The sequence below is a fragment of the Scleropages formosus genome, chromosome 8, assembly GCF_900964775.1.
Source record: "Scleropages formosus chromosome 8, fSclFor1.1, whole genome shotgun sequence".
Taxonomy (NCBI): Eukaryota; Metazoa; Chordata; class Actinopteri; order Osteoglossiformes; family Osteoglossidae; genus Scleropages; species Scleropages formosus.
In genome coordinates this window covers 15,969,463-15,994,687 of record NC_041813.1, presented here as the reverse complement: position 1 = coordinate 15,994,687, position 25,225 = coordinate 15,969,463, and the positions used below count along the sequence as shown (strand labels likewise).

Genomic DNA, 25,225 nt, shown 5'->3' with positions numbered 1-25,225 from the left:
GCTCCACAGAGCTGAGCTAGAGTTGCATATGCATGCAGTATGATAAACATATGTGGTAGTTTATGACATTTTTCTGTGTGTTATATCTTCTTCATCACTTGCAGGGCATGTTGGCGGAAGGACCCCAAGGACCCCAAGGACCATCAGTAAGTGTCCATCCGGATCCAAACCCACACAGGCCACAGTACAGCCCAACCTAATCCAGACCAGTGTAAAAAAAATACAGATTTACCACGAGGACCTTATTGTACTCTTTAATGTCAGCCATTGTCTGAAACGCAGAGGATTAGTAGAGGCCACGACCAGAGTGTGCAGTTCTGTTACCTCAGTGACCACTGCAGCCCTAGTCTGGCCTAACTGTCAAACACAGGCTGTGTCTTATATCATGCCAGGCCGGCATCCTTCTGGTGTGTCCCAGAGGAGTACGAGAATACATATGTGTGTGAGTGAGCTGGAGCATGAAATAAGGACAGCGCTATGTGTGAACATCTTTCGTTACATGATATAATGTGTGTGGATAGCTGATTCAGTGTGGGGGTTTGTTTGTGTGTGTGTGTGTGTGTGTGTGTGTGTGTGTGTGTGTGTGTGTGTATCTGCCTCAGCTGACTTCCCCTGTCTTGCAGGGTCCTCCCGGCATTGCAGGCCCAACAGGCCCAGCTGGGCCGCAGGGAGACCCGGGCGATGTGGTGAGTCTCCCTTCCCTCATCCAACCTGCAGCAGAAAAGGAGTTCAAATCAGTTTGCATGAGGGATATGTTCCTCTGGGTGGAACGGGTCGCAGCTGTCCTCTGTCCGCTTGTGCTCCTCCTCTCTGTCCTCAGCTTCTCCTGCTCCATTTAATAGCTGGGAAATGAGTAGAAGATTCAGATCATCATCTGACACAGCAGGAGCAGACACACTGCTGCTAGTCATAATGTGAGGATTACAGATGTACTGCACTGTTCACTCTTCGTCTCTCTATCTCAGGGTCCTCCAGGGCGACCAGGCCTTCCCGGGGCTGATGGGATACCAGGTCTTCCTGGCACGATGTTGATGTTACCGGTAAACAAGAGTTTCATGTTACAGCGCATGGACATATACAATACATAGGAATACAAAGCTAGGTGTGATGGACGCGCACCCCCTGCTACGCTACACTATGGCTGGTAACACTGACCTAAGTATTAAGAAGCAAGCTCTCGGAACATCCCGATATCGAGTGTATTATAAAAAGTCACACTGTTAACAATGACCTCGAGGTTCAAATTCCAGTCTGCGCATGAGGAGGGGAAGTAGGTCATCCACATCTAATACACCTCCACGGCTGCGCTGTGGATCAGGGATAATTACCCGTCTGACTCTGTAATTATACCTGGCCTGTATTGCACGATGGCCATGTCTCTCTCTCCCTCTCTCACACACATACACCTGCACACTGTTTGGTGACGGGGGGGATATTGTGACTCCCAGCCACTAGATGGAGCATTGAGATTACTGCACAACCCTGTTGCGAGCAGCCTGGGGGGCGCTGTCTACTGTAAAACTCACCCCCCCCAACTGAATTCACAAGAAAAATTATCTTAGAGACCAAATCCCAGTGTCTGATCCCACTGACCGATCCCATCTCTTTGCTCACTCATTTGCCACGTTTACCTCTCTCTTCCCCTTTGCCAGTTCCAGTACGCTGGAGACGGCCAGAAAGGTCCTGTCGTGTCTCCCCAGGAAGCCCAGGCCCAGGCAATCCTACAGCAGGCCAAGGTGGGAGTTGCAGGGCCTTGCCGTGACTTGCCCTGACGTCACAATGTCCTCAGTTTTACCCTACTGACTTTAAAATGACCTTTTCATGTCAAAACTGTGATTTACTATGAAATGTGTCCTGCAAACATCAAATATTAGATTCTTACACCTCTTTTTACCATGGGAAATACAGCTGTGTTTCTATCTGCTGTTTTGCAGCTGTCACTGATGGGACCTCCTGGTCCATCGGGGCTGACAGGTCGCCCCGGCCCAATGGTAAGAGCATCCTGACTCTCAGAGCCACTGTCCCCTCTCTGTCCCACTACTGTGTCTGTACTTTGAGTTCTTTATGGTCCATCAGAGGAATCCTCTGTGTTGTGGCCTATTTTACAGCTTCAGAGCTGTGTCTGTCATTGTGGCACTTTGTGTGTGTGTGTGTGTGTTGGGTACTTGAAACTGCTACCACTGACTTCTGTCTTCCTTTACCATTTGCAGTCAAGTACTTACCGCCTTTTACAGTCTGTGTTAGTGTACAGGCCCTCTGTTACAGCCTGTATTGGAGTTCTTCTCTCTTTTCACTGTCTGTATCCACAACTTTTCTCTTAGCCTGTTTCAGTTACTGCTTTATCTTTTATACCCAGTGTCAGAGTTAGTAGTCTCTCTTTTACAGCTGATTTCAGAGCCACCCATTGCTCTTCTACTGCTAATATCACTGCAGCCACATTCTTGTTGTGACATTGCAGTTGCAGTGTATTCAGCTGGGCCTTTCTTAGGCAAAACGGTACTGTTGTGTGTTTCAGGGGGTCCCAGGCCTCAGTGGACTGAAGGGAGAGAGTGGAGATCCAGGGCCAGCGGTAGGTGGAGAGAGATGATGTCTCACTGCTGCTGTGACAGGATCGGGCGGTTTCATCCGTCTTTATCTGTTCAGATTCATCCGTCTTTCTTGCTGACGTTCAGTGTGCGTGACACAAATATGCTTATTGTTGTTATTGCTGTAGAAGAGTAACTCTTCTCATATTCAGCGTTTTTTTAAATCCAGTTTCCCACTTTCTCCCTGACTCTCTTTTTTTCTCTGTGTCTCAGGGACCTAGGGGAGTACCAGGTAGCCACGGCATCGATGGAAAGCCAGGGAGGAGGGTAAGGACTGGTGTGTCATGGTGGTGAAATTAGGCCTGGTTGTTGCTGATGTCTTCTGGAACACGTCACACATGTTCTGTCTATAATTTGTCCAGCTCCAGGAATTAATGTTTAAAGACACATTCATAGGGCTATTTGTCAAAAACTTATTCTATATTGGATAGTTGCAGTAGAAGCTCCTGCCCACTGTATAACATTTACATTCATTAATTTAGCTGATGTGACTTGCAATATTGTGCTACTTACACTAAGAATTCAATATTCCTCTGTTACCCTGCTGTTACTATATTATTGAATGAACATAATAAAAATTTACCTGCTGTTATTGTATTATTAAATACAATAACAGCAGGGTAATTTTCATTGTGCTACCCAGGAGAAGCACTTCACTCAAGGGTACTACATCAGGAGGTGGGACATAAACCCACATCCTTTCGGTGCATGGTGGCAGATCTAACTTCTGGGGTACTTGCTGGCCTAGTAAAATGCAAAATAAATATCCTGTCATGAGGGTGTTAAACCACACCCACTAGGAGGTGGCTGTTACCCAGCATGCCGGTGGAGTTTGAGGTCCACAACATCATCTGTGCTTTGTGTGGGTGTGGTGACATCACTTACATGTCGTTTTCAAGGGACGACAGGGAACAAATGGGGGCAGAGGAATTCCAGGGGAGACAGGACCAAAGGTGAGTATTGGGTATTAAACCCTGAAAGCGAGCTATTAACACTCTTCACAGTGAATGCGTGTGTTGATATGAAAATGTGTGTAGTCTTTGCACAGCTTGTGAATATATATGTGTGAGAGATTGTGTTTCTGTGCGCGCGTGTGTGTGTGTGTGTGTGTGTGTGGATTCAGGCAAGGCTGCCAGCAGGTTTGGAGCTGAGTGCCTGCTGGAACTGATCCTAATGGGCCTCCATGGTAGGAGGGACCCGCAAAGCCTCTGACAAGCTTTATTAAGAACATCACAATGCCAACAATGCAGTGCTGACCAGCTGCAGGATGTCTGTGGTAAATACACAGGCCCTCCTGATACTGCAGGAGGACAACAGATTCTTTATCTGCGGGAACAGAGTTTGGCTACAGTACCTGCATCCCGCCCCTGTTCATCAGTAAGCTGCCGCTCCACACAGGAGATACAGAGCAGGCAGCCATGGACTGCTGGGACAGCATGCTCAGCTTCACCTCTGTTTATGCTTGTGTTTGTGTGTGTGTCATGTTAACATGTTTTTGTGGCTTTGCTTGTTTGCACAGGGTGACCGGGGCTTCGACGGACTGTCAGGACTTCCAGGGGATAAGGGTCACAGAGTGAGCGAACACCTTTCACTAGGGGCTGTGTTTGCACTCATCGTACTGATCAGTGGATTGTAAGAGTATCGGCATGTTAATAGCTCTTGCTTAGGAAAATGTCTGTGTTTGTTCTGATCTCAGGGTGACAGGGGGAGGCCGGGTCCACGGGGCCCAGTTGGAGAGGCAGGGCCGAAGGTGAGAGCAGGACCTTCCCAAAATAGGGGCCAGAAACACTGGGTCACACCGAGCCCCTTCTTGTATTTGCTTTTGCTGGACTGCAGAGCACGCCCCCTTAGCCATTCCCACTGCCTGTCAGGGTAACCAGGGACACATCCATTCAGCCACCTGGATTTCAGGTCAGCCTGTGGTGTGATGTATGATTGCAGAGTTGACTGTGTTTGCTGTTTCAGGGGTCAGATGGACCTGTCGGACCGCGAGGACAGCCAGGTGAACCTGTGAGTTACTGAGAAGCGCACACACACACACACACACACACACACACACACACACACACAATTTTTCACCTAAAGTATCTTGGTATCTTCGCTATTTTTGCTCAGCTAGATAAAATTACTTTGTGTCTGTAAGGAAACAGGGCATGTGATATTTGCTGCAACAATGCCTGTTCCCAAATCCACCCCATGGTACCACATGGGGGGGGGGGGGGTACCTTTAGCCACTGAAAGGAGCGAGACACCCATCACGGCTACTCCCCAGTAATTCATGCGCACCTCATAGACCTGAAAAAGTCATGTGCTGTAGGCAGCTGAGGAATAAATCCCAGTCGATATCCTTCCCTCAGCAGAACGAAGCCAATTTATTCCTCTGCTGCAGGATCCCAGTCACAATCGGCAAATGATACAGTCGAAATTCACACTGTGATCTGAGCTGCTTGACACAGGCTGTGCTCGGGATAAGCGCCTTAACCAGTCGAGCTCCATCTTTGTGTCAGAAGGTGGCGTTTAGCGAAGCTCCAGTGTCTCCAGGTGGCTACTGCAGTGAGGACACTTGCTGGAGAGAAGGCCGGGGAGGGGGTGGCAGCGCAAAGCCAGAGCACGACTGTATTTCCATTTCAATCGCCTCTCCGGAGATCACAGATGTGGCCCGGGAACAGGTGGCCTGGCCAAGCCTGCAAAGACTCAGGCCCAGAAAACAACACACTCGTACGCGGGCTCCATTAAGCACACACAGGCACACACGATGCTCAGAACAACTGCTGCATTGTTTTGGATGTCTAGGGACCCCGAGGACTTGCTGGACCACGAGGACCACCCGGCCCACCTGGACAGATGGTAAGCTTGTTCACAACCAGTTGACACCACCACCAGCAATTTCTGCCACTCTACTTTATACATCCTTACTGTGCTGGTTGAGAGGATGATGCAAGAACACAGAAAAAAATGAATACTTCACAAAAAGGTTACCTCTCAAAGACCACAATGGAGCTTTTTTAAAGCTCTGCTGTTTGTGCTTTTTGTATGTGGCAGCCTGACATTGATCTTCTTTATATCCGTTCATCCGCAGGGTATTCAAGGCATTGACGGCATTCAAGGCACAAAGGGCGACTTGGTGCGTATGCCTTGTGTAACAAAACAGCAGGGTGCTACAGTGCAGAACAACACTGCATACCATATGAAGCACTGCATAGAGTATGACAAAAGTGAGGGAAAAACCAGCAAGCTTGAATTTCATTACCAGACCTAAGTTGCACAGGGATTAAATAAAATTTTCTGAAAAAATAAGATTGATAATTTACTCGAATGGGGATAATTAAACAGTCTGATGTTAAAACCCAAATGAGTTTCTCAGAACTGATTGCAATCAAAGTGCCAAGATCCTTGATGCAGAAGCAAAGTGGTACCCCTTTGTCTGCAGGTAGGACTGAAAACAGATAATCTAGTAGGGCTTTTGAAAGGGGAGCGAATTTTAGAAAGAGAGAAGAGACCACCAGAACATGAACATTAGTTCTATAGAGCCAATGTGTTGTCTTCATAGAAGGCAGCAGAGTGGTTTAAGTGAGCTTCATTTGGAAATCATAAAATCATAATGCCTCCAGATAGAATAGTTGTTTTGACCCTCACATGACTGTGTTGTTATCATCCATCTGATATGGGGCTCAGAATGATACAATAGCAGAACTGTGGCAGAAGAAAAACCACAAAAAATGCAGAATTTCCAGTTGTTTTAGCTGCAGTAGGAATGATGGTCAGGCCAAGGCAAACTGATTTTTGTTTTGGTTCACAGGGACCCCCTGGAGAGCCAGGACCTCCAGGACAGCAGGGAAACCCTGGATACCAGGTGGGGGATTGCACTCATCGGCTCAGGGAATTCACATACGAAGACACATAAATGTAACAGCACACAGTGATAACATTTTGTTCTGTTTTTCCACATTCAGGGTTTGCCGGGACCCCAGGGACCCATCGGAATGCCCGGAGAAAAGGTAGAAAACGATGTCAGGTTCACGCCCCTGAACCTTGTCTGCAATGCCTCAGAGGCAAATAGAGGGCATTCCAGAGTACATATGATCTGGGGGATGTAACCCATTGCAAACTATTGGCTTGAGTTCAATGTACTGACAGCGCAGCCTGACAACAGATCAATAGCTACGCCACAGTAAACAGTGTGTGCTGCCAGTCAAACGGACCAGTGCAGGACTAGAACTGTTTGTTCTGTGGCAGCAATCCTAGTGTTAGAGTGGTATTATACCCATGGGCGACAAATCACAGCATACTCTGGCTCCCTGGGTGTCACTGTGGTGTGTAACAGCAAATGGAGCCTCTGTGCGACTGTGTGTGTTTTTGTGCAAGTATGCATGACCTTGATCACCTGTGTGTCTCCGTAACCTGCAGGGTCCCCCAGGAAAGCCTGGAATGCAGGGACTGCCTGGTATAGATGGCTCTCCAGTAAGTGCTTTTATATTTCACCAGCAGGAGGCGATGCTGAGAGGGGCAAACTATACATACTGAAGTCTCCCAGCAGGGGGAGACATACATAGTTACATGTAGAAAATGTAAACCCATATTGTGGCCTGGGTAACTTTCTTGCATTTGTTGCTATTGTGCCATTTATACTGGTCTGTGCCCTCGCTTTGCAGGGTCACCCTGGAAGGGAAGGGCCACCAGGAGATAAAGGGCTCCAGGTAAGGGCTCAAAAGCATGAAGGTTTTCGGTTCTGGCTCTGATGTGGTGGAATGACCTCTCATTTTCACTCAGAACTTCCGAATCTCTCTCTACATTTAAGAAGGTTCTTAAAACCCATCTCTTACGGACTTACTTCTCCCATGATCTCTTAAATGCATGATAAACGTGTAGATATTTATGTTAATTAATTTTGTGATTATAGCTGTTGAAAAATAGATACATCTTTATACAGCTGCTTGCATGATGTATATTGGTTCATATGGTGGAATGTGACAAATAAACTATGCTTTAGAATCATGTCTACATCCAAATCTCTCTTTCTGTTGATGGAATGCACTTGTTAGATAGCAAGGTGGCACAGCGAGTAGCATTGCTGTTTTACAGTGCCTGGGTGGAGTGAGAGTATATGAGTTCAATCCCTGCTCAGCCTGTGTGGAGTTTGCATGTTCTCCCTGTGTCTGCATGGGTTGCCTCCAGGTGCTCTGGTTTCCTCCCACAGTCCAAAGACATGCTGCTCAGGTGCCCCATAGTGTGTGAGTGGCACAGAGAGTATGTGTTCCACTGATGTATGGATGAGTGACCCAGTGTAAGTAATGTATCTAGCAGTGTAAGTCACTGCGGTGAATAAGGTGTGTGGGCTGATAACACTATATAGATTTCATTGGAAGTTGCTTTGGAGAAAAGTGTCTGCTAAATAAATAAATGTCACTGTATTTTTCTCAGAGATGTACGTCCCTTTGGAGAAAAGCATCTTGTTAAATTAATACATGTAAATATAAATATAGGTCCCCATTGCCAGGCCGAGCAGCCTTAATGACCATCTTCTTTCGAGACAAATATGCCTTGACCACTTGAGAGACGGGTTCTGCATAAGCCTGGCACCAGCTAGACTAGACTGACATATACCTTTTAGTTGTTCTTACTGTGGTTCAACCTGTGATATCAGCACAGATAGATGCCTAATGTCAAAGACACTTTTTGATTTTTTTGTTTTCAGGGGTTGCCTGGAAGCCAGGGCCCCATTGGGTATCCTGGACCACGAGGTGTGAAGGTAAGAGATGATCAGGATTGATACAACCTACCCTGGGATTTTACCCATGTCTTAAAAACATCCCTGGAGAGTCTCATTCTGTTACAATGGTGTAGAGGATGCCTGATTCTGAGTCTACGCTGTTATGTAAATCTCTTTTTGACACCTGTCAAGTTCCAGTGGAAGGAGGAACCTTGTTCTGTAACGTCAGCCTCATATCAGGAGCAATCCTGTTTTGTTTGTCTTGTAGGGAGCTGATGGACTGAGAGGTCTGAAGGGAAGCACAGGAGAGAAGGTGAGAGAATACGGTGAAAATCAGCCTGATGTACAGCATCGCAGTGTAGACGGCCTGGTAACGTAACACTGTTAGCCACTCTTCCATGTGTCTGAAGGACAAAGAGAGACATACCTCTGACTGGCTGTGGAACACCTCTCTAATCTACAATAAAAAATGTGTCCTTTCTAGACAATGTCTGAAGTTTCAGCAGCACTGTGTGGGCTTTATTAAACAATTCACATTGTCCTGCTCTTCCCTTTTGTCTTTAGTGAGTCATGTTTTCAGTCAAACACACTCTTGATGGACTGGGGGACATTTACAGCTATAAAGATGAACAACACCTCCTTTATCATTTCCATCAACAGTCCTGTCTGCTTTTCATCGGCAGGGTGAAGATGGTTTCCCTGGATTCAAAGGTGATATGGGCCTCAAGGGAGACCAAGTAAGAAACCATTCATAATAAGACAGAAAAAAACATGGTTTGTCAATCAGTTTGTTGTGAGCTGGAGGTTTATCTGTCTGTCTGCTTTAAGGGTGACAATGGGGCCTCAGGTCCAAGAGGGGAAGATGGACCAGAGGGACCCAAGGGCCAGCCTGGACCTGTGGGAGAACTGGGCTCTGCTGGCAGTGCAGGGGAGAAGGTAGCAGCTTCTTTGTTTGTGTGTCTGTGTTTATCTGTGCGTCTGTATGTGTGTGACTGTATAACACAGAGATCACTTAAAGCTTCTCCTAAGCTAATGTGTGTAATGATCTTAATTTATTCATTACCTCTCACTCCCCTCTCTCTCATTCTCTAGGGGAAACTTGGAGTTCCCGGTTTACCAGGTTACCCAGGGCGACCAGGACTAAAGGTAAGAGAAGAAAACATTGTGGTCAGTGCTAACTAATTACCGATGGCATCTGAGGGTGCATCTTAACATGGTCACTTTGAATCTGGAGGGCCTTGGCTCTTGTGTATGCTGATGATGTCATTTGACATGTTCTTTGTTGACCTCCAGGGATCAGTAGGCTTCGTGGGATCTGCTGGGATGCCTGGAGAGAAGGGGAAAAGGGTGAGTGCGGAGGCTAACATAGTCACCTTTCAGAGGTGTCTGACAGGCTTGGCTTGTTCTGTTAGTCACTGCAGCATGTGCAGAACAGGGCCATGTTAAAAAAATTAAGCCGAGAGAGATAAAGATGAGATGACCGGGCAGAACAAGAAAGAGAGAAATGAAGACAGGTATATGCATGTTAGTGGGAGAGCTATCCCTAGAAGGACACAGGTGTGAGGTCTCAGACAGAAATTGAAAAAATGAAAGATGGGTATGCTCTGCTCTATTGTAACTGTCTACCGATGACAATGGAAATAAGTATGTCTGTCTGTGTGTTTGTACTGCAGGGCCCAGCCGGTCCACCAGGAGGCGATGGTGAGAGGGGTCCCACTGTGAGTTTGCATCTCTGTCTACTTGTTCACCAACTGTTGCTTGACAAACTGTGAAAACCAGAATGTAGGCAATAATTACTTTTGGCAAAGATTCATCCTCGTATACATGCCTTTTTTGACAGGCTGAAATTCACATGTCCCATGCCTAAGTCACACACTCACACACACATCATCTGAAACCGCTTGTCCCATACGGGGTCGCGGGGAGCCGGAGCCTAACCCGGCAACAGAGGGCAAAGGGGGACACACCCAGGACAGGACGCCAGTCCATCACAAGGCACCCCAAGCCGGATTCGAACCCCAGACCCAGCAGAGAGCAGGACCCAGCCAAACCCACTGCACCACCACACCCCCCATCTCTAAGTCTGTTAATAAAAATCTGTAACGGTGTAAGCTACATTCTACGTGTGATGACTGGAATTTTGCTGCTGAGTTCACACGTGTTGTGCATGAAATGAAAACTGAAAGTAAAAATGTAGCGTAAACCGTATAAATGCCTATTCCTGTGTTATGTGTCATTTTACAGGGGCCACCAGGGGATAGGGGATCTAGAGGACCCACTGGAAAACCTGGTAGCAAGGTGAACATTGAAACCTGTTCATCCCAGACACAGAAAAAACATACTTATAAAGCAAATGGTCAAAAAAAGGTTTTAAAACCATTTCATAAACCTCACTCCCGCTATCAAATTGCCATCAATTGTAGGGCTCTGCTGGACAAGACGGCCCCCCAGGACAAACAGGAGAGCAGGTAAATGAGCCCCATGTAGCTTGAGGAGATTATTTTGATAAATGATAAACACATTGCTGGCCCACACTGTGATCATGGCAAATTGCTTTCCCCAGTATTGACTCTACATGACTGCATCCCTGTTTGTACACTGACATACTGAGTACTCTGATGCTATCTAGTCCATACACATCCAAGTACTGATTATCAAGTAAACATTTGACATTATTAACCGTGTCCCTCATCCCTGTCATAGGGACCCCGAGGACCACAGGGACAAACCGGAGAGACAGGGCCTAAAGGGCCGACTGTGAGTGATATAACCTTTGTGTGTGCGTGTCCTGTGGTCTGTATTCACGATCAACACCTGTATGACTTAAAGGTAACTGCTCACTCATCGTTTTCCAGGGGCCAACAGGAAAAGATGGGCTGCCAGGTCATCCAGGCCAGCGGGGGGAGCCAGTGAGTGACATGAGCCAGGAAGTTTGGCGATCTGGTTTTGTTTCTCTACTTTGACTTACCTCATTAAAACCTGATTGACAGGGTTTGTTCACCATGCAAGATTTCAGTGGGTGTCCTAAGCAGTATATTATCTTATGATCCACTTAGAAGCCAGTAGTTTAAACCATAAAGAACATAAACAGTGTCTGCTGTTCTGAAGATTCTACGTACGTCATCTGTACGCTCTTCGCTCTTTCCCATCATGCAGGGTTTCCAAGGAAAGACAGGTCAACCTGGGCCACCAGGTGTGGTGGGACCACAGGCAAGTCTTCTGATGGGATGACCGGATCCAGACTGTGTTTACATTCAGACGTGTTCATGGGCAAATAAGATTTGGAAGTCTGGAAGTCACTTTGGAGAAAAGCGTCTGCTAAATGATTAAATGTAATGTAAGATTAATCAGTATATTGTGTCAGTCTTAAGATTGTGGGTGTGCGTTACAGGGAAAGTCTGGCGAGACGGGACCCCTAGGAGACAGAGGCCATCCTGGTGCCCCAGGATCCCCTGGAGAGCAGGGCTTGCCTGGCATAGCTGGCAAAGAGGGAGCCAAGGTGGGTGAAAGTGGTGATGGAACTGGGCAGCCTGTGAGTCCAAGATTGTACACTTACAGTCATGGACGATGTCAGTGAGTTGGCTGCGTTCCCCCTCCGAAAGGCTGTAGGATCATGTGTCCCACACAGGTCTTTAGTGGAGGGTGCCATGTTTGTACGTCTTTCATGTTTCAAATGGTTCTGAAAAGCACTGAGAGGTCTGCATCTATCAAATCTCAGTGTGGTATTCCAGAGAGTATTTCCTGTTCTGCGGTGGCGAGTGTCTGACGCTTGATAGAGGGTTGATGTATTTCCAGTATGGCCTTGCTTTAGGATACCAGGCTGTCCTCCATATGTCACATTTCACACTGAGTGAGTGGATGACATGCCCATAATAAACACACACTCCTGTTTTTTCTTACTGTATTTGAGAATTTCTCCCTCCCCCTCTCTTTCTTTCTCTGTCTACATTTGTTTTCCAGGGTGATCCAGGACCCCCTGGAGTTCCCGGCAAGAACGGTCCCCCGGGACCACGAGGATTCAGAGGCGTTCGAGGCAGTCCTGGTGCCATGGTAACGCCCCTCTGTTTCCCGACTTGCTGCACGCTGCTGTGGTGATCACATGGTGGTATGGGTTGTACCTATAGAAGAGATGTGTATAATACAGGGCAGGAGACAGTGTCTTTCTCGGGGAGGTTTTCATGTGTGCGATATGCAGCATTCTGGCAAGAGTGGAGTTGTGGCAGAGGGAGGGTGGTTTCCCTTTCATCCTGACACCCTGGTCCTCACTCTCCTTTTCTAATGTCCTATACTATACGTAGACAAAGAAAGAGATACACCACAGTTACAGGACAATTTCAGATGTGGGAAACATAACACTGAATGCAGGAGTTCCGTTGTGATATTCCCAGTTTTATAGAGTCTGTGAAGCTTTGAGGATGAAGGGTGTGGATTCTGCTCTGAGGCCACTATGAGCCTCGGTTTTTCTTCAACTCTGGACTCCATGCATGAACCCATAGCTCTTGCCGGCTGATGTAGAAAGCTTTGAAGTCGTTCTCTTATGTTCAGATCTGGACTATCAGTTGGTTGATAAGCCCGGTTAGGGGTTCCTTGACGGTGTCTAATTTCTGTGCAGGGCGTACCTGGACTGAAGGGAGCAGAAGGTCCTGTCGGTTCTCCAGGAGTTATTGTAAGTGTGCGTGGTTGATGTTCCTCTATCTTAGTGACACCCTGTAAATCATGAGTAAGCAGAGCATGTCTCTCCTTCACCTCTTCAACATTTAATCATGCCTGTTCGATGCTATTCCTTTAGGGAGCTCCTGGAGAGAGGGGACCTTCAGGGACGGTGGGTCCAATCGGTCACCCTGGTCGGCCTGGCCCTGTGGGCCCACCAGGACCAACGGGAGAGAAGGGGGAGCCGGTATAATTTTGAAATTGTCAACTGATGTAAACACCCTCTGATAGTGGATTATTAACTCTTACCTTGTCCTTCATGACCAAATCCCCAGACTTTTATCTGTTTCCCTCTCTGTCTTCCCACCTCTTAGCTGCATTGTGTTTGTCTGCTCTGTTGTGATAGGGTAGTTTGGGTCATTTAAGGTTTTGTCTGTGCAAGAATAGTTGCAGTTACATCCATTGTGGAGAGTTCATATGCGTCCTGTTGCTCTTAACCAGCCATGCCCCAGGTTGGTGCTGACCCAGCTGTGCTGCTCTCCGTTCCTCCTTCAGGGTGATAAAGGTCTGATGGGGTCAGCTGGACGTGATGGGGAGCAGGGGCCTGTGGGGCTGCCTGGGGCAGCTGGCCCAGCAGGGCCCCCTGGAGAGGATGGAGATAAGGTACCACCGAGAAATGAAGGCAGTCTCCCTATTAGATTACAGCTTTTTTATTTCCTTGTGTCTGCTTTCCCTGTCTTACATCATAGTGTGTTTAGGTCTGTCAGCACAGGGAGTGTGTGTTCACTGTTCTATATGCATACAAGACTTTGCACTTTTCAGCATAATCTGCGTGCATGTGTGTGAAGGTATTTTTATGTCTCACCATCCTGTGTTCACGCAGGGAGAGACTGGAGGACCAGGGCAGAAAGGAAGTAAGGGAGAGAAAGGAGATCCGGTGAGTCTCCTCATCCTTACAACCAGTCTGGAATCTGTTTGCCTTGTAAATGCCATCATAATTAAAATGGTATCTATCACATTCATTTTGTTAGAATCCACACAGTACTCGCATTTTTCTTCCCACATGTCATGTATCACTTACACTAAGCAGGATGTATCAACTGCACACATGTTTGGTTGAATGTCAGTCCACCATTCAGCACATATGTTCATGCTGCATTTGACAGGTCTAACTCTTTCTCCTTTTACCTGCACCCCCCCCAGGGTCCTCCAGGACCGTTAGGAGTTCAGGGGCCCATCGGTCAGCCAGGACCGCCGGTATGTTTTTCCGGTGTATGCTGTTGTGTTTGTATGCAGGAGCACTGTGCGTCAGGGTGTAGTGACGTCCACTCTGTGTCTCAGGGGCTGGATGGTGAGCCGGGTCCTCGTGGCCAGCGGGGGATGGCTGGTCAGAAAGGGGATGAGGGCCCACCAGGCTTCAAAGGAGGAAGTGGTCCTGTTGGGCTGCAAGTGAGAAAACACCTTATCTTGTTGCTTTAAGAGAAAGACTGTGTTTTCGTTTGACAGTTTTTGTTTTTTCTCATTATAACGCCAAATTTCTGCAGGGCATGCCAGGATCTCCAGGGGAGAAGGGGGACGTTGGACATGTTGGACCTGTGGTGAGCACTTCTTGTCTCCTCACGTCCACCGCATGTCCGTCTCTTCATGTCCGCACTATGGCCTGTACATTGCGCACCCCACCCCCCCGAAACTTTCCACTTTAGGCATCCAGCATCTTTAATGGTTTGGCTGTTTCTGAATTATTACCACAAAACACTGATTTCCTCTTCATTTCTGCAATTCAGGGCCATGTCAGTGTAAGTGAGTGCGCCTTTGCTGGAAGTGTGGGACCATTCCTGTTTTTGAGGGCCTTGTCCCTGTCAGTGAAGGCTTAGTGTCACAGACTAAGCTCCCCATTCCCGTCAGCGTGAGCCCTTATACTGTGTGTGCGTGAGTGAATGAGTGAGTGAATGAGTGAGAGAGTGTGAGAGCAACTGCCAGACCCATCGGCGGGGTGAGGCCTGCTAATCAGACTGTGACCAGATTACTGTCAGCTCCTGCTTTCTAATGAGTTGCCTTGCCTCTGACGGTTTTTTCAAAGCGTTGTGAACCCTGAAGGAACCGGCAAGGAGATTTCTGTTGGTTCGGTGCCGTCTGCTGTTCTCTGTCCCGGACCCTTGGGTGTCTGGGAACCCTCCTCTTTCCCGCATTTACCATCTCCAGAGTTTTTTTTCCCTGCTAACCAAGGCTAACAGTTGCGGAGCACTGCATGACTGACAGCTCTGTTTGTCTGCAAGAGAGAGCACAAAGAATATTAAATGAACAACAAAAAAAACACACACTTGAGAAGAAATGTGTGAGAATATGTGAGTGCGCCAAGTGTTTTTCAGTAATGCTCCGACAGCAGAAATAGTGCTGTCCTGGTATGAATAACTTGAGAAGTCTGTGTCTTTTCAAGAAAGTTGTTATGAACTGCAGTAATCTTGTTCATATCTCTTTGCAGGGTCCCCCAGGTCTTCCTGGTCCTAACGGTCTCCAGGGACCCATTGGAGGGGAGGTGTGTCCATCGTCATTACATTACATTTATTAATTTAGCTGATACTTTTCTCCAAAACAGTTTACAATATTAAGGTACTTACGCTGCATGTCCATTTATACAGCTGGGTAATTTTTACTCGAGCAATTTAGGGTGAGTACCTTGCTTAAGAGTACTACAGCTGGAGATGTGACTCAAGCCTGCAGCCATTGGGTTCAAAGGCAGCAGCTCTAACCATTTTACTCAGTAGACACAGACTAGTCGACTAATCAATTTGTCGACTTGACTGCTCTGCGATGACGCTTTAAACCTGATGTCGACTAGTCGTCGATCACGTGATTATGACACTAACAACACAGACGCCTCCGAGAAGACCACAGGTGAGGAGCCTGGTGGGTCACTGCAGCAAACCAGCAGCGGTTCATCAAGTGTGTGGAAATACTTCACTAAAAATGAAGTCTGTGCTACTTCCACTTGCAAAATATGCAAGTCCGTCCTGAAGTACAACAAAAGTACAAGTACACGCGCAATGCGCACTCATCTGAAAGAAAAGGTGTCCGCTAACACTGCCAAATAGTCTGGAAATCATACAAAGTGTAGAAATCAAAATCTCACAATACCAAATATAATGAATACCCTAACATGTGCAATATTTCCAATCTAATGGCATGGTGGCACAGCGAGTAGTGGTGCTGTCTCAGTACCTGGGTGGTGTGAGAGAATGTGGGTTCCATCCCTGCTCAGTCTGTGTGGAGTTTGCATGTTCTCTCCGTGTCTGCATGGAGTTCCTCCGGGTGCTCTGGTTTCCTCCCACAGTCCAAAGACATGCTGTTCAGGTTCCCCATAGTGTGCGAGGGGCAGAGAGTGTGTGTTCCACTGATGTATGGATGAGTGACCCATTGTAAGTAGTGTATCTAGCAGTGTAAGTCTCCTTGGTGAATAAGGTGTAAGGGCTGATAACGCTACATAGAGTTTATTGAAAGTTGCTTTAGACAGAAGCGTCTGCTAAATACGTTAACGTCTATCAAATTGCCTGACCTGGATTTAAAGGTGAGCTTCATTGGTGGTCTTTTCTTTGGGAAAAAATGTCCAGTATGAAACCATTTGCACAAATAATAAATAATATAAAACTAGAGCAACATATTCAGAGGTCGCAGACAATCTAGTATGACATGGTGCTGCGCCGGGTTGTTCTATAATGAGTGTCCAAAGGTTTTGCGCGTGGCACAACAATGTAAGAAGAGGACACTTGCTGCTTTTGAAAAGCACCCAGTGATCCATATTAACTTATGAATAACTCGGAGCGAAGCCAGCATGTTTGATGAAGCCACTGATGGATTATGCGCGGTTTCAAGTCGTTTACATGCAGGTTGTTCAAGAATACCACAAAACGAAATAACTCAAAGTCACAAAATAAGACAGCAAGAAACTATAAATGAGGCATATTTTACATTTTGAGCAGAAAATGGTTTTTAAATATAGTTCATTCATTATTTGTTTTTCATGTTTAAATCAAAAACGATATACAAAAATGATATATAAACCATATGCTGACAACAGACAACTCATAAATAGGATGTATATGTAGCCTATATATGAGTTGTCTGTTGTCAGCGTATGCATTCAGTCTGTGAATACAGATTGTCGGTTGTTGCAAAGCATTCCCTTCTCCTGTGTTTTTATTCATGACGTCATCAGTGACTAGTCGACGTCGACTCTACTTTCATCACATAACTGTCGACTTCAAAAAAATCTTAAGTCGTGCAACCCCTAGTAGATACACAGATATGGTTAGAGTGTGTTGACTATGATGATGTAACATTGACTCTCAACCATTTCTGTTTCGGTCCTTCAGGGGCCGCAAGGAATGCCAGGAGGGGTTGGTCAGCCTGGTGCTGTTGGGGAGAAGGTAAGTTTGTTTGCCTGCAACGGCTCCCCAGAGCTGTCTGAGTAAAACACTTGTTAGCAGCCGCTGCTCTGCCCATGCCAACTGCTCTGCACCCAGGAGAGCTCATTTGGAGCAGATGTTGAGAGGTGATTTTGCTACCTCAGCAGGACCAAGATGCCGCTGACAGTAGGTGTCATGTTTCAGCTATCGTTGAGGCTCGTGTTCTGGAGAATTCTCAATTTGTCAGAGTCATTATCAAAGATGATTGCAAACAAAAGGCAAAGTTTGTGTCAGGTGAACAGTCTGCATGTGAAGAATGTTTAAGCAGTTGGAGCGTTCGCCTGGTTGTCCAGGTCATCAAGTGGGCAATGAGGCTTCTGCGGATGAGGTCCTGGTTGGCACTTTGAGATGTTCTAAGCTGCACCTGAACAGATGCCCTAGGCTAGGTCGAGTATGGTTGGTGACTCCAAAAATCCATTCCTTTTTCCACCAGGGTGAGGATGGAGAGGCCGGGAGTCCAGGACCAGTTGGAGTATCAGGAGCTCCTGTGAGTTGCGTCCTCTCTCCTTCATCACAATTTCTACACTGACTTTACATTGGTTTAATGTGGTTTTTTGACTCCTGTGTTCATTAGGGCGTAAAAGGGGAGCAGGGTGAAAAGGGTAATTCGGGACACTCCGGAGCCTCTGGACCTCCAGGGATGAAAGGCCCCCCTGGGGAAGATGGACCCAAAGGTGAACCTGTAAGTCTGGTCTTGTGAGCTCAGTTTTCCTCCCTTTGTCCCTCTCCCTAAACATATTCTTTTCCATTTTTCTATTGCAGCCCTGAATGAGCTCCCTTCTGTCTCAGTACCTCCTCCCTGTTCCTCTTCTGTTCTCCTCATTCTTTCATTTCTTTAAACCCCTCCCATCCTGTTCCTTCATTTTCTCTCGATTCTTTCTGGAAAATCAACCTTCAGACACCTTTTCTCAGCTGACCAAGTGGTATGTCACAAACTGGAAGTGCAGGGCCAATCACCCTTAGCCTTCACCTGCATGGCGTGTTGACCCCTTGCCCCCAGTTGCCCCGCCTTGCCCTGAGCCATTCCTACTGTTAGACGATCGATCACGGCTCTGCCTTGCGCTGCGAGGGCAGGTACTCGTGGTGCAAAGGGGGGCAGTCACTTAGCGAGGTCCTCTGTCACTCAGTGAGACAGCCTCATTCAGAGCTGCTTAATCACCATTAGTGCGTACAGGTGCAAAGTGGAAGCTAAAAATTGCTGGTCACAATGGAGGCTTTCTGTGACTGATTTTCTGCTTTTCAGCCTTTTTTTGTCAAGCCAGACAGCAAGAAAATGGGCTCTGAATCACTGATTTAATGAACATGAATAATCTAAGCCTCCCAAATCAGTTTCACTTTCTGCTGTGGTTAAAAGCACTCTGGATTAGCACAAGAGGGAACAGGAAAGGGTAGCAATGGCAAAGCTGTATTTCCAAGTACAGCTAGCAGTCCTGTAGCAGTTAGTGACTCCTTCTCTCAATCGGTGTATCTATACAGGGCCCTGCTGGATTCCCTGGGGACCGCGGCCCGCCTGGAGAGCCTGGTGCTAATGTGAGTACCATAGGGGTTCAGTGTGTGTGCCCATCACATTTCAGCATCACCAGCCAGTCGGTATTTGTTAGTCACCTTCCTGAAGGTGCCCCTCCTGGTTGCCTTTCTCTTAAGAGACATCCACGTTATGATCATTTTCTCCACTCCTCATAGGGAATTGACGGTGTGCTTGGTGAGAAGGGAGATGCTGGCGATCTGGGGAAGGCGGTGTGTAAAAATTTTCTGTTACCATGGAAACGAGGAAACACTGACTCACGTGCTGTACACGTTCTTCTGCAGAAGTCTCTCATAACACACTCCAGTCTTTGTCTCGTATCTCAGTCTGTCTGCCTCTTTCTCACAGGGTCCACCAGGGGCCTCAGGGGAGCCAGGCCCTCTAGGACCCCCAGGGCGGAGGGTGAGTGGCACTGGTGGGACTTTTCTGGGTTTCTCTCTAGCCACGGGGCCTTCTTCACCAAGAGCTTGTCCTGTCTTACATAACCACATTTGGAACTGACTATTCCAAGCTTTGTGTGTCTGAGAGGACAAAGTACTCTTACAACACACTTCATGAACATAAATGTCGTTGGGCCAATCAGCTGCCTGCGTTGGTACAAAATGAGCCTCACTGGGTATGTTAAAAAGCCTCTGTCACGCAGAACCCAGGGAGCCGGGACAGCTGAACCCAAGTGTAGCGCTGTTCGTTAGAAGTTGAGGGAAGAGGCAAGTTCTCAAAACCAGGGACAGGCGAAGGGTCGGTCGATCGGCAAACGGGACGGGAACGAGGATCCGTGGACGTGGTCGGAGAACAAAGCAAGGAGTCAAAAAACCGGAGATCGCGAAAAAAGCAAGAGTGTGTGTAGTAACACGACGAAGGGCGGTTGTCTCAAACGAGATTCCGCAACGGTACGGGAGCTGGAGAGGGTCTTTATAGGGTGAGCGATTACTCATGAGCTAGTGCGGAGTCAGGTGTTGTCGCTTGTGTTGTGGGCGTGGACGTGACAGCCGCCAACAGGTAGCATTGTGAAATGTAACATTAATCCAAATTTCTTCATGTCCACCCCCCTCCCTATATCATCTCTCCAACTCATCACCTCCCCATTACTCTCCTTCTTCAGGGCCACGTGGGAGCTGCAGGGAAGGAGGGCAAGCAGGGCATGAAAGGGGAGAAGGTGAGAAGGCCTGTTCTCTGATGAAAAAAGCCAGGAAAATCCTCATCTGGTTTTGAGATGTTAATAGGCTCATCTCCACCTTACTTGCTGGGGCTCTCCAACAGGGGACACCAGGCACAGAGGGGCCAATGGGGAAGACAGGGCCGGTGGGACCGCAGGGACACCCTGGCAGTCTTGGCCCTGAGGGTCTGCAAGGGATCCCAGGGCCCTCTGTGAGTCTGAGAACCTCCTGCCACCTTAATAAATTCACCTTCACACACACACACACGCGCACACGCGCGCGCACACACACGCACATTCTCACTCAAGCCTCCACTGGGGAAAGCAGACTGTTTGCATTCTGTCTGAGAAAATCTCTGCTGGCCCTTCTCCGTCCCTCTCATCTCAATACCTCTTGCTCTCTCCTCTTTATTCTTTCCCTTTTGAAAGTCAGCCCTTTCATGTGGGTTCCGGGACCTGTGACAAGGACAATTTGATCGCTCTCTCTGCCTGCTCTCAGATCAGCTGTATCGCACCGACTCATCCCAGCTCCCCGTTGTCCACAGCCTCTCACCTGTCAATCAATAGGCACCTTGAGCACATGCTCCTCTGGCCTGATTAGGGCCGATGCCCAGATCAATGGAGTGATTGATGCAGTAGGGCTCATGAAACGGGTTCTTTGTGTGTGGGCGCCACCAAGCTGCTGGCCTGTCCGTGTTTGTGCAGCCCATTTTCACACTTTGGGTCACCCCAGGCCTGAGTGCTGTTTGTTTCCCCAGGGAGAACAAGGCTTGAACGGACCACCAGGCCAGGCTGGACCTCCAGGACCCATTGTATGTTTCCCCTAGATCATAAACATTTCAGAAACATCTCACTGTTGGGGATTGCATTGATCACATCTTCTCCATCTGTCCTGGAGATGTCACAACTACACAGAAAGCTGGACAGGGACGCACATGCTGTCATGAGCCAGCTGACACTCAAATCCACACATCCAGGGAGTACAGACCCTTTCAACTTGAGCAGAATTTCATTTTCAGGAATTTTAATGAGTAGAAATGTGGATAAGGAGGAAAAACAGTCAGACAGGAAAAAACAGATAGATAGACAGATGAACACAGAAGCTACCAGTGACTAAAAGAGGGCATTTATCCTGGGTGCAGAACCCCAGTCTGGTTTGTCTGGTGCTGGGTTTACCACCATGTGACTCCTCTCTGTGACTCTTAACTCCTGCTTGCTCAAGGGTCCGCCAGGCTTGCTGGGACTGAAAGGAGACCCAGGTGCCAAGGGAGACAAGGTGACACTCCCAATTGCTGGTGCTTGACCTGTGTGGTTGTATATTTGACCAGTGAAGGTCACACAGCTGACTCACTGACTCTGTTTCCCCACCTCCCAGGGCCACACTGGGCTCATTGGCATTGTTGGGCCCCCAGGAGACATGGGAGAGAAAGGGGACAGAGGACTGCCAGGGAACCAGGGAACCCCGGGACCCAGAGGAGATGGGGTCAGTGCTGCCTTACACACATGTGCCCATATACCGTTACACATGTACATGAACACCCAACACACGCATTTCCACGTACACAGCTGTGCACAAAAACACACAAATCATCACTGCTGTTTTCATTTTCCCAGGGAGTAGTCGGGCCCCCTGGCCCCACTGGCCCCCCTGGACTCCCAGGCTTGGCTGTGAGTATTGCCTTACCTTCTTTTTCAAATTCACAATCCACAGTGCTTTACTGTAAAGGGTATACTTTTGACCTGTGGAAAAATAGAAATAGATTTTTTTTTAAAAGATATTATTACTGAATTGTTATGGTAAACCTCATGCTTTTCTGCTCCTCCATTACTTTTTAGAAGGACAGAGACAGAGTAGATACAAGATGGAAAAAATGTACACAGTTGTTTCGCTAATGGCAGAAGCTTCTCCAAAAAAAAGAAGCTGTATTTTTGTATTTTATTTTATTTACTGTATTTTTCTAAGCTTTGTATTGTTCAAAATACAAGTGATGAAACTTGTAGCTAAAATTTGTTAAAATATCATGTGCGGACTGAACTCTCCTTTTTGACGTCACAATAAACAATATTTCTGACGCCATTCAGGTCAAACAAAGTGATATGGAAAAAATGGTTGTGAACTGCTGTTATTTTATGGAGGAAAGTTTCTTTCACTTCCATTTACTTTTCATATTTGATGAGGCTACATTATTCATTTGCTTAGCTGATGCTTTTATCCAGGGGAAGCAGGTCACCCTGCTGCCCTTGTTCTGCAGGTTACTGCAGGCCTGATTATCTGCCCAAAAAGCGAGCAGCAAGTGTCTTGTGTCGTTGCCACAGTGTATGATGCTACGGTCGCATGTTGTTTCATCACAAAGTCCACCTCAGTGCGGACACTTAGCTGTACTAAACACAAACGAAAGCCTGATGTCCCTCCACTGCCCCTGTAGAAATCTGCTCCTCTGTTTGTTTTTTTATTTATTCGTTCTGTACTTTGTTTTAATTATATTGTGTTCTTTAGCCGTGCATCACTTCCAATACATTTGTTAAACAAGCTTTTCTGCTCCGGTGAATTATAATCCTGCTCTCTCGCTCTTCTTCTGTTTTCCTGCCTCTCCGTGTTTGGTGATTTGTGTCATGTCATGTCCATACATTATTTATGAAGAATTTGCTGCCGTAGCTTTGAGAAAGATGAAAAGGTAATGTGCCCTCCGCTCTCTCCCTCCCTCCTCTTCTCCTCCTCCTCAGGGTCTGATGGGTGACAAGGGGTCAAAGGGAGACCAGGTGGGCACTGTCACACAAATCCACAAATTCCTCTAGTGAAGTTTGTCTTCCTTTGGCTCTGTTGAGCTTTTAGAGTGTGTTGTGGTGTGTATCGATGCAGTCATTCTGTGTGTGTGCCGGTGAATTCAGCCACATAGTTGGATGTGCTGAGGTGTGTGATGTGACGCCCGTTGGTGACCAAATATCTAAATGGTTCTGGCACTGATAAAGGGATGGCTGAGTTGATGGCTTCTTTCCTTTCCCAGGGAGTTGTTGGTCCCAGAGGGGATACAGGACCTGCGGGACCCCCTGGACCCCCTGTAAGTCTGCCCTGGTCCCACCCCTCTCGCATGTTTTCCCTCTCACTTTTTTCCCCTCTCTCACTTTTCCACCTTTGTTCCAGGGGCCCCCAGGCACAATGATCGACCCGCTCCCAGTGCAACGTGCACAAAAGAAGCGCAGGAGGCACTCACAACAGGATGGACCTGGTTTGCAGGAGGTCCAGGAGGGGGTCCTGGAGTTGGCAGATGACCCTATGCAGGGTGATGAGGCTCTGGGTGATGAAGGTGAAGGCATGGAGGAGGTCTTTGCCTCCCTTAACTCCATGAAGATGGAGGTGGAGATCATGAGGAGACCACTGGGCACATTCGAGAGCCCTGCCCGCACCTGCAAGGAGCTGATGATGTGCCGCCCAGACTACACAGACGGTCAGGAGATGTACCCATAGATATCACTTTGTCCACTTTGTCACTGTAGATACCATCTACCACCACAGATATCTGTCACCACAGCCTTTGATCATAGCAGATGTAACCGATATCAACTATCACTACATCTACTGTTTCCATAGATACCATTGCATCTGCACAGATGCCATCCAGTCAAACTGAATTTTTCTCAAACCATAAATGAATTATTATACATTTTTTTTTAAACATGGGTGGCATTGTGGAGCAGTGGGTAGCATATTTGTGTGTTTGGGTGGGTTTCCTCCAGGTTCTGTGGTTTCCGCTTTCAGTCCAAAGACACATTTCAGGTGAATTGGTGACTCTAAAGTGTCCATAGTGTGTGTGAATGAATGGGTGCGTTTATCCTGTGATGGAGTGGTGTCCCATCCAATGTATTCCCTACATCATGCCCTATATTTCCAGGATAGGCTCTGGACCACCGTGACTCTGCATTGGACAAGAAGATATCAATAATGTATAGATGGATGTTTTAAATAGTTTTTCCACAACCACTGTTGTCTATTCTGCATTGCCAATAGGTCATGGTACCATATAGGTACCCACATACCTATTAAGGTGTTATCATAAATATCTACATGGATTTTACCATATCGTCTCTGAAATGTACATGAATTTGATGGTATCTTGAATATTATTACCATAAATATTACCCCATCACAATACTTATCTTAAAATCATCTTAAAATAGATTGCTTTTTCACAATATCAGTTGCTCGTAATGAGGATTTTATCTCGGCCTCAGTTTTACATTCTTGCATGTCAGAAACTCGGGAATGTGTGGGAATTGATAGGCAGAACGTGTTTTCTTGGATTGTGAGCCGAGAAGCTATTCCCACGTGTGTTACTGCTGTCACTGGTCGGCTCTTGGCTGCGGTGTGACAAGGCTTCTCCCTCCCTTTTACTCGCTCTGTCTCTCTGCAGGGGAGTACTGGATTGACCCAAATCAGGGCTGTCACAAAGACTCACTCAAGGTTTTCTGTAACTTCACCGCCAGCGGGGAGACTTGCTTGTACCCCGACAAAAAGATTGAGTCGGTGAGTGCCGGAATGCTCCTTGCAAACAATGATCAGCCTGTGGCTCAGGGCCCACTGATTGCCTTTGAGGCGACATAACGCTCCTTCTCCCGCTGTTGCTTAGGTGAAGCTAGCAGCCTGGAACAAGGAGAAGCCAGGAAGTTGGTACAGCCAATTCCGGAAAGGCAGACAGGTAGAGTCCAGGCCTTTTCCCCTCCCTGCCTATACTTTGGGTTTTTCTGTGAGGGGTCAGGTGTATCAGCGTGGGGCTTTTGTGGCAAAATAACCCTGAGCCAAGGAGTCCTAGAGGTGTGAGAGATCAGAAAAGCCATCCAGTCTGACCAGGTGACAGGTTAAGGTTGGCGAATGCTAGGAATGTGCTCTGGTCTGACAGTAAAAAGTTTCGGCTTGTGAGCATCTTCACTAAGATGGGTAAGAAGTAGGAGAAATCTGTCTTACCAAAGCCTCATCTGCTTGTTTTGTTTCTCTTCCATATTTGAATGCTTGTGTGCATGTGTGATCTTCAGATGAATACGAATGTTCTAATACGTATGTGTGTGTACACGTGTGGAGAATGTTAACATGTTGATTCCAGCACACCTAACATTGCACCGCGTGGGTTGTGGACTGATGGC

General features: G+C 47.3%; 1 protein-coding gene across 1 annotated transcript in view; it reads left to right on the top strand.

The window, feature by feature from the left end:
- The window catches only part of col5a3a (collagen, type V, alpha 3a), a 43,359-nt gene that overhangs the window by 14,540 nt on the left and 3,594 nt on the right, over window positions 1-25,225 (top strand). Inside the window, exons 10-65 of the mRNA XM_029253854.1 lie at window positions 105-146; window positions 624-686; window positions 966-1,040; window positions 1,653-1,736; window positions 1,935-1,991; window positions 2,516-2,569; window positions 2,799-2,852; window positions 3,485-3,538; window positions 4,105-4,158; window positions 4,282-4,335; window positions 4,551-4,595; window positions 5,379-5,432; window positions 5,665-5,709; window positions 6,385-6,438; window positions 6,539-6,583; window positions 6,993-7,046; window positions 7,238-7,282; window positions 8,281-8,334; window positions 8,564-8,608; window positions 8,979-9,032; window positions 9,124-9,231; window positions 9,388-9,441; window positions 9,589-9,642; window positions 9,969-10,013; window positions 10,540-10,593; window positions 10,719-10,763; window positions 10,999-11,052; window positions 11,151-11,204; window positions 11,452-11,505; window positions 11,687-11,794; window positions 12,256-12,345; window positions 12,908-12,961; window positions 13,085-13,192; window positions 13,501-13,608; window positions 13,829-13,882; window positions 14,149-14,202; window positions 14,287-14,394; window positions 14,490-14,543; window positions 15,428-15,481; window positions 17,316-17,369; window positions 17,842-17,895; window positions 17,983-18,090; window positions 18,885-18,938; window positions 19,092-19,145; window positions 19,282-19,335; window positions 20,036-20,089; window positions 20,194-20,301; window positions 20,848-20,901; window positions 21,312-21,365; window positions 21,465-21,572; window positions 21,704-21,757; window positions 22,814-22,849; window positions 23,095-23,148; window positions 23,232-23,535; window positions 24,499-24,611; window positions 24,715-24,783. Of these exons, the coding sequence (XP_029109687.1) occupies window positions 105-146; window positions 624-686; window positions 966-1,040; window positions 1,653-1,736; window positions 1,935-1,991; window positions 2,516-2,569; window positions 2,799-2,852; window positions 3,485-3,538; window positions 4,105-4,158; window positions 4,282-4,335; window positions 4,551-4,595; window positions 5,379-5,432; window positions 5,665-5,709; window positions 6,385-6,438; window positions 6,539-6,583; window positions 6,993-7,046; window positions 7,238-7,282; window positions 8,281-8,334; window positions 8,564-8,608; window positions 8,979-9,032; window positions 9,124-9,231; window positions 9,388-9,441; window positions 9,589-9,642; window positions 9,969-10,013; window positions 10,540-10,593; window positions 10,719-10,763; window positions 10,999-11,052; window positions 11,151-11,204; window positions 11,452-11,505; window positions 11,687-11,794; window positions 12,256-12,345; window positions 12,908-12,961; window positions 13,085-13,192; window positions 13,501-13,608; window positions 13,829-13,882; window positions 14,149-14,202; window positions 14,287-14,394; window positions 14,490-14,543; window positions 15,428-15,481; window positions 17,316-17,369; window positions 17,842-17,895; window positions 17,983-18,090; window positions 18,885-18,938; window positions 19,092-19,145; window positions 19,282-19,335; window positions 20,036-20,089; window positions 20,194-20,301; window positions 20,848-20,901; window positions 21,312-21,365; window positions 21,465-21,572; window positions 21,704-21,757; window positions 22,814-22,849; window positions 23,095-23,148; window positions 23,232-23,535; window positions 24,499-24,611; window positions 24,715-24,783 (3,786 nt within the window). The remainder of the gene's footprint in view (window positions 1-104; window positions 147-623; window positions 687-965; window positions 1,041-1,652; window positions 1,737-1,934; window positions 1,992-2,515; window positions 2,570-2,798; window positions 2,853-3,484; window positions 3,539-4,104; window positions 4,159-4,281; window positions 4,336-4,550; window positions 4,596-5,378; window positions 5,433-5,664; window positions 5,710-6,384; window positions 6,439-6,538; window positions 6,584-6,992; window positions 7,047-7,237; window positions 7,283-8,280; window positions 8,335-8,563; window positions 8,609-8,978; window positions 9,033-9,123; window positions 9,232-9,387; window positions 9,442-9,588; window positions 9,643-9,968; window positions 10,014-10,539; window positions 10,594-10,718; window positions 10,764-10,998; window positions 11,053-11,150; window positions 11,205-11,451; window positions 11,506-11,686; window positions 11,795-12,255; window positions 12,346-12,907; window positions 12,962-13,084; window positions 13,193-13,500; window positions 13,609-13,828; window positions 13,883-14,148; window positions 14,203-14,286; window positions 14,395-14,489; window positions 14,544-15,427; window positions 15,482-17,315; window positions 17,370-17,841; window positions 17,896-17,982; window positions 18,091-18,884; window positions 18,939-19,091; window positions 19,146-19,281; window positions 19,336-20,035; window positions 20,090-20,193; window positions 20,302-20,847; window positions 20,902-21,311; window positions 21,366-21,464; window positions 21,573-21,703; window positions 21,758-22,813; window positions 22,850-23,094; window positions 23,149-23,231; window positions 23,536-24,498; window positions 24,612-24,714; window positions 24,784-25,225) is intronic.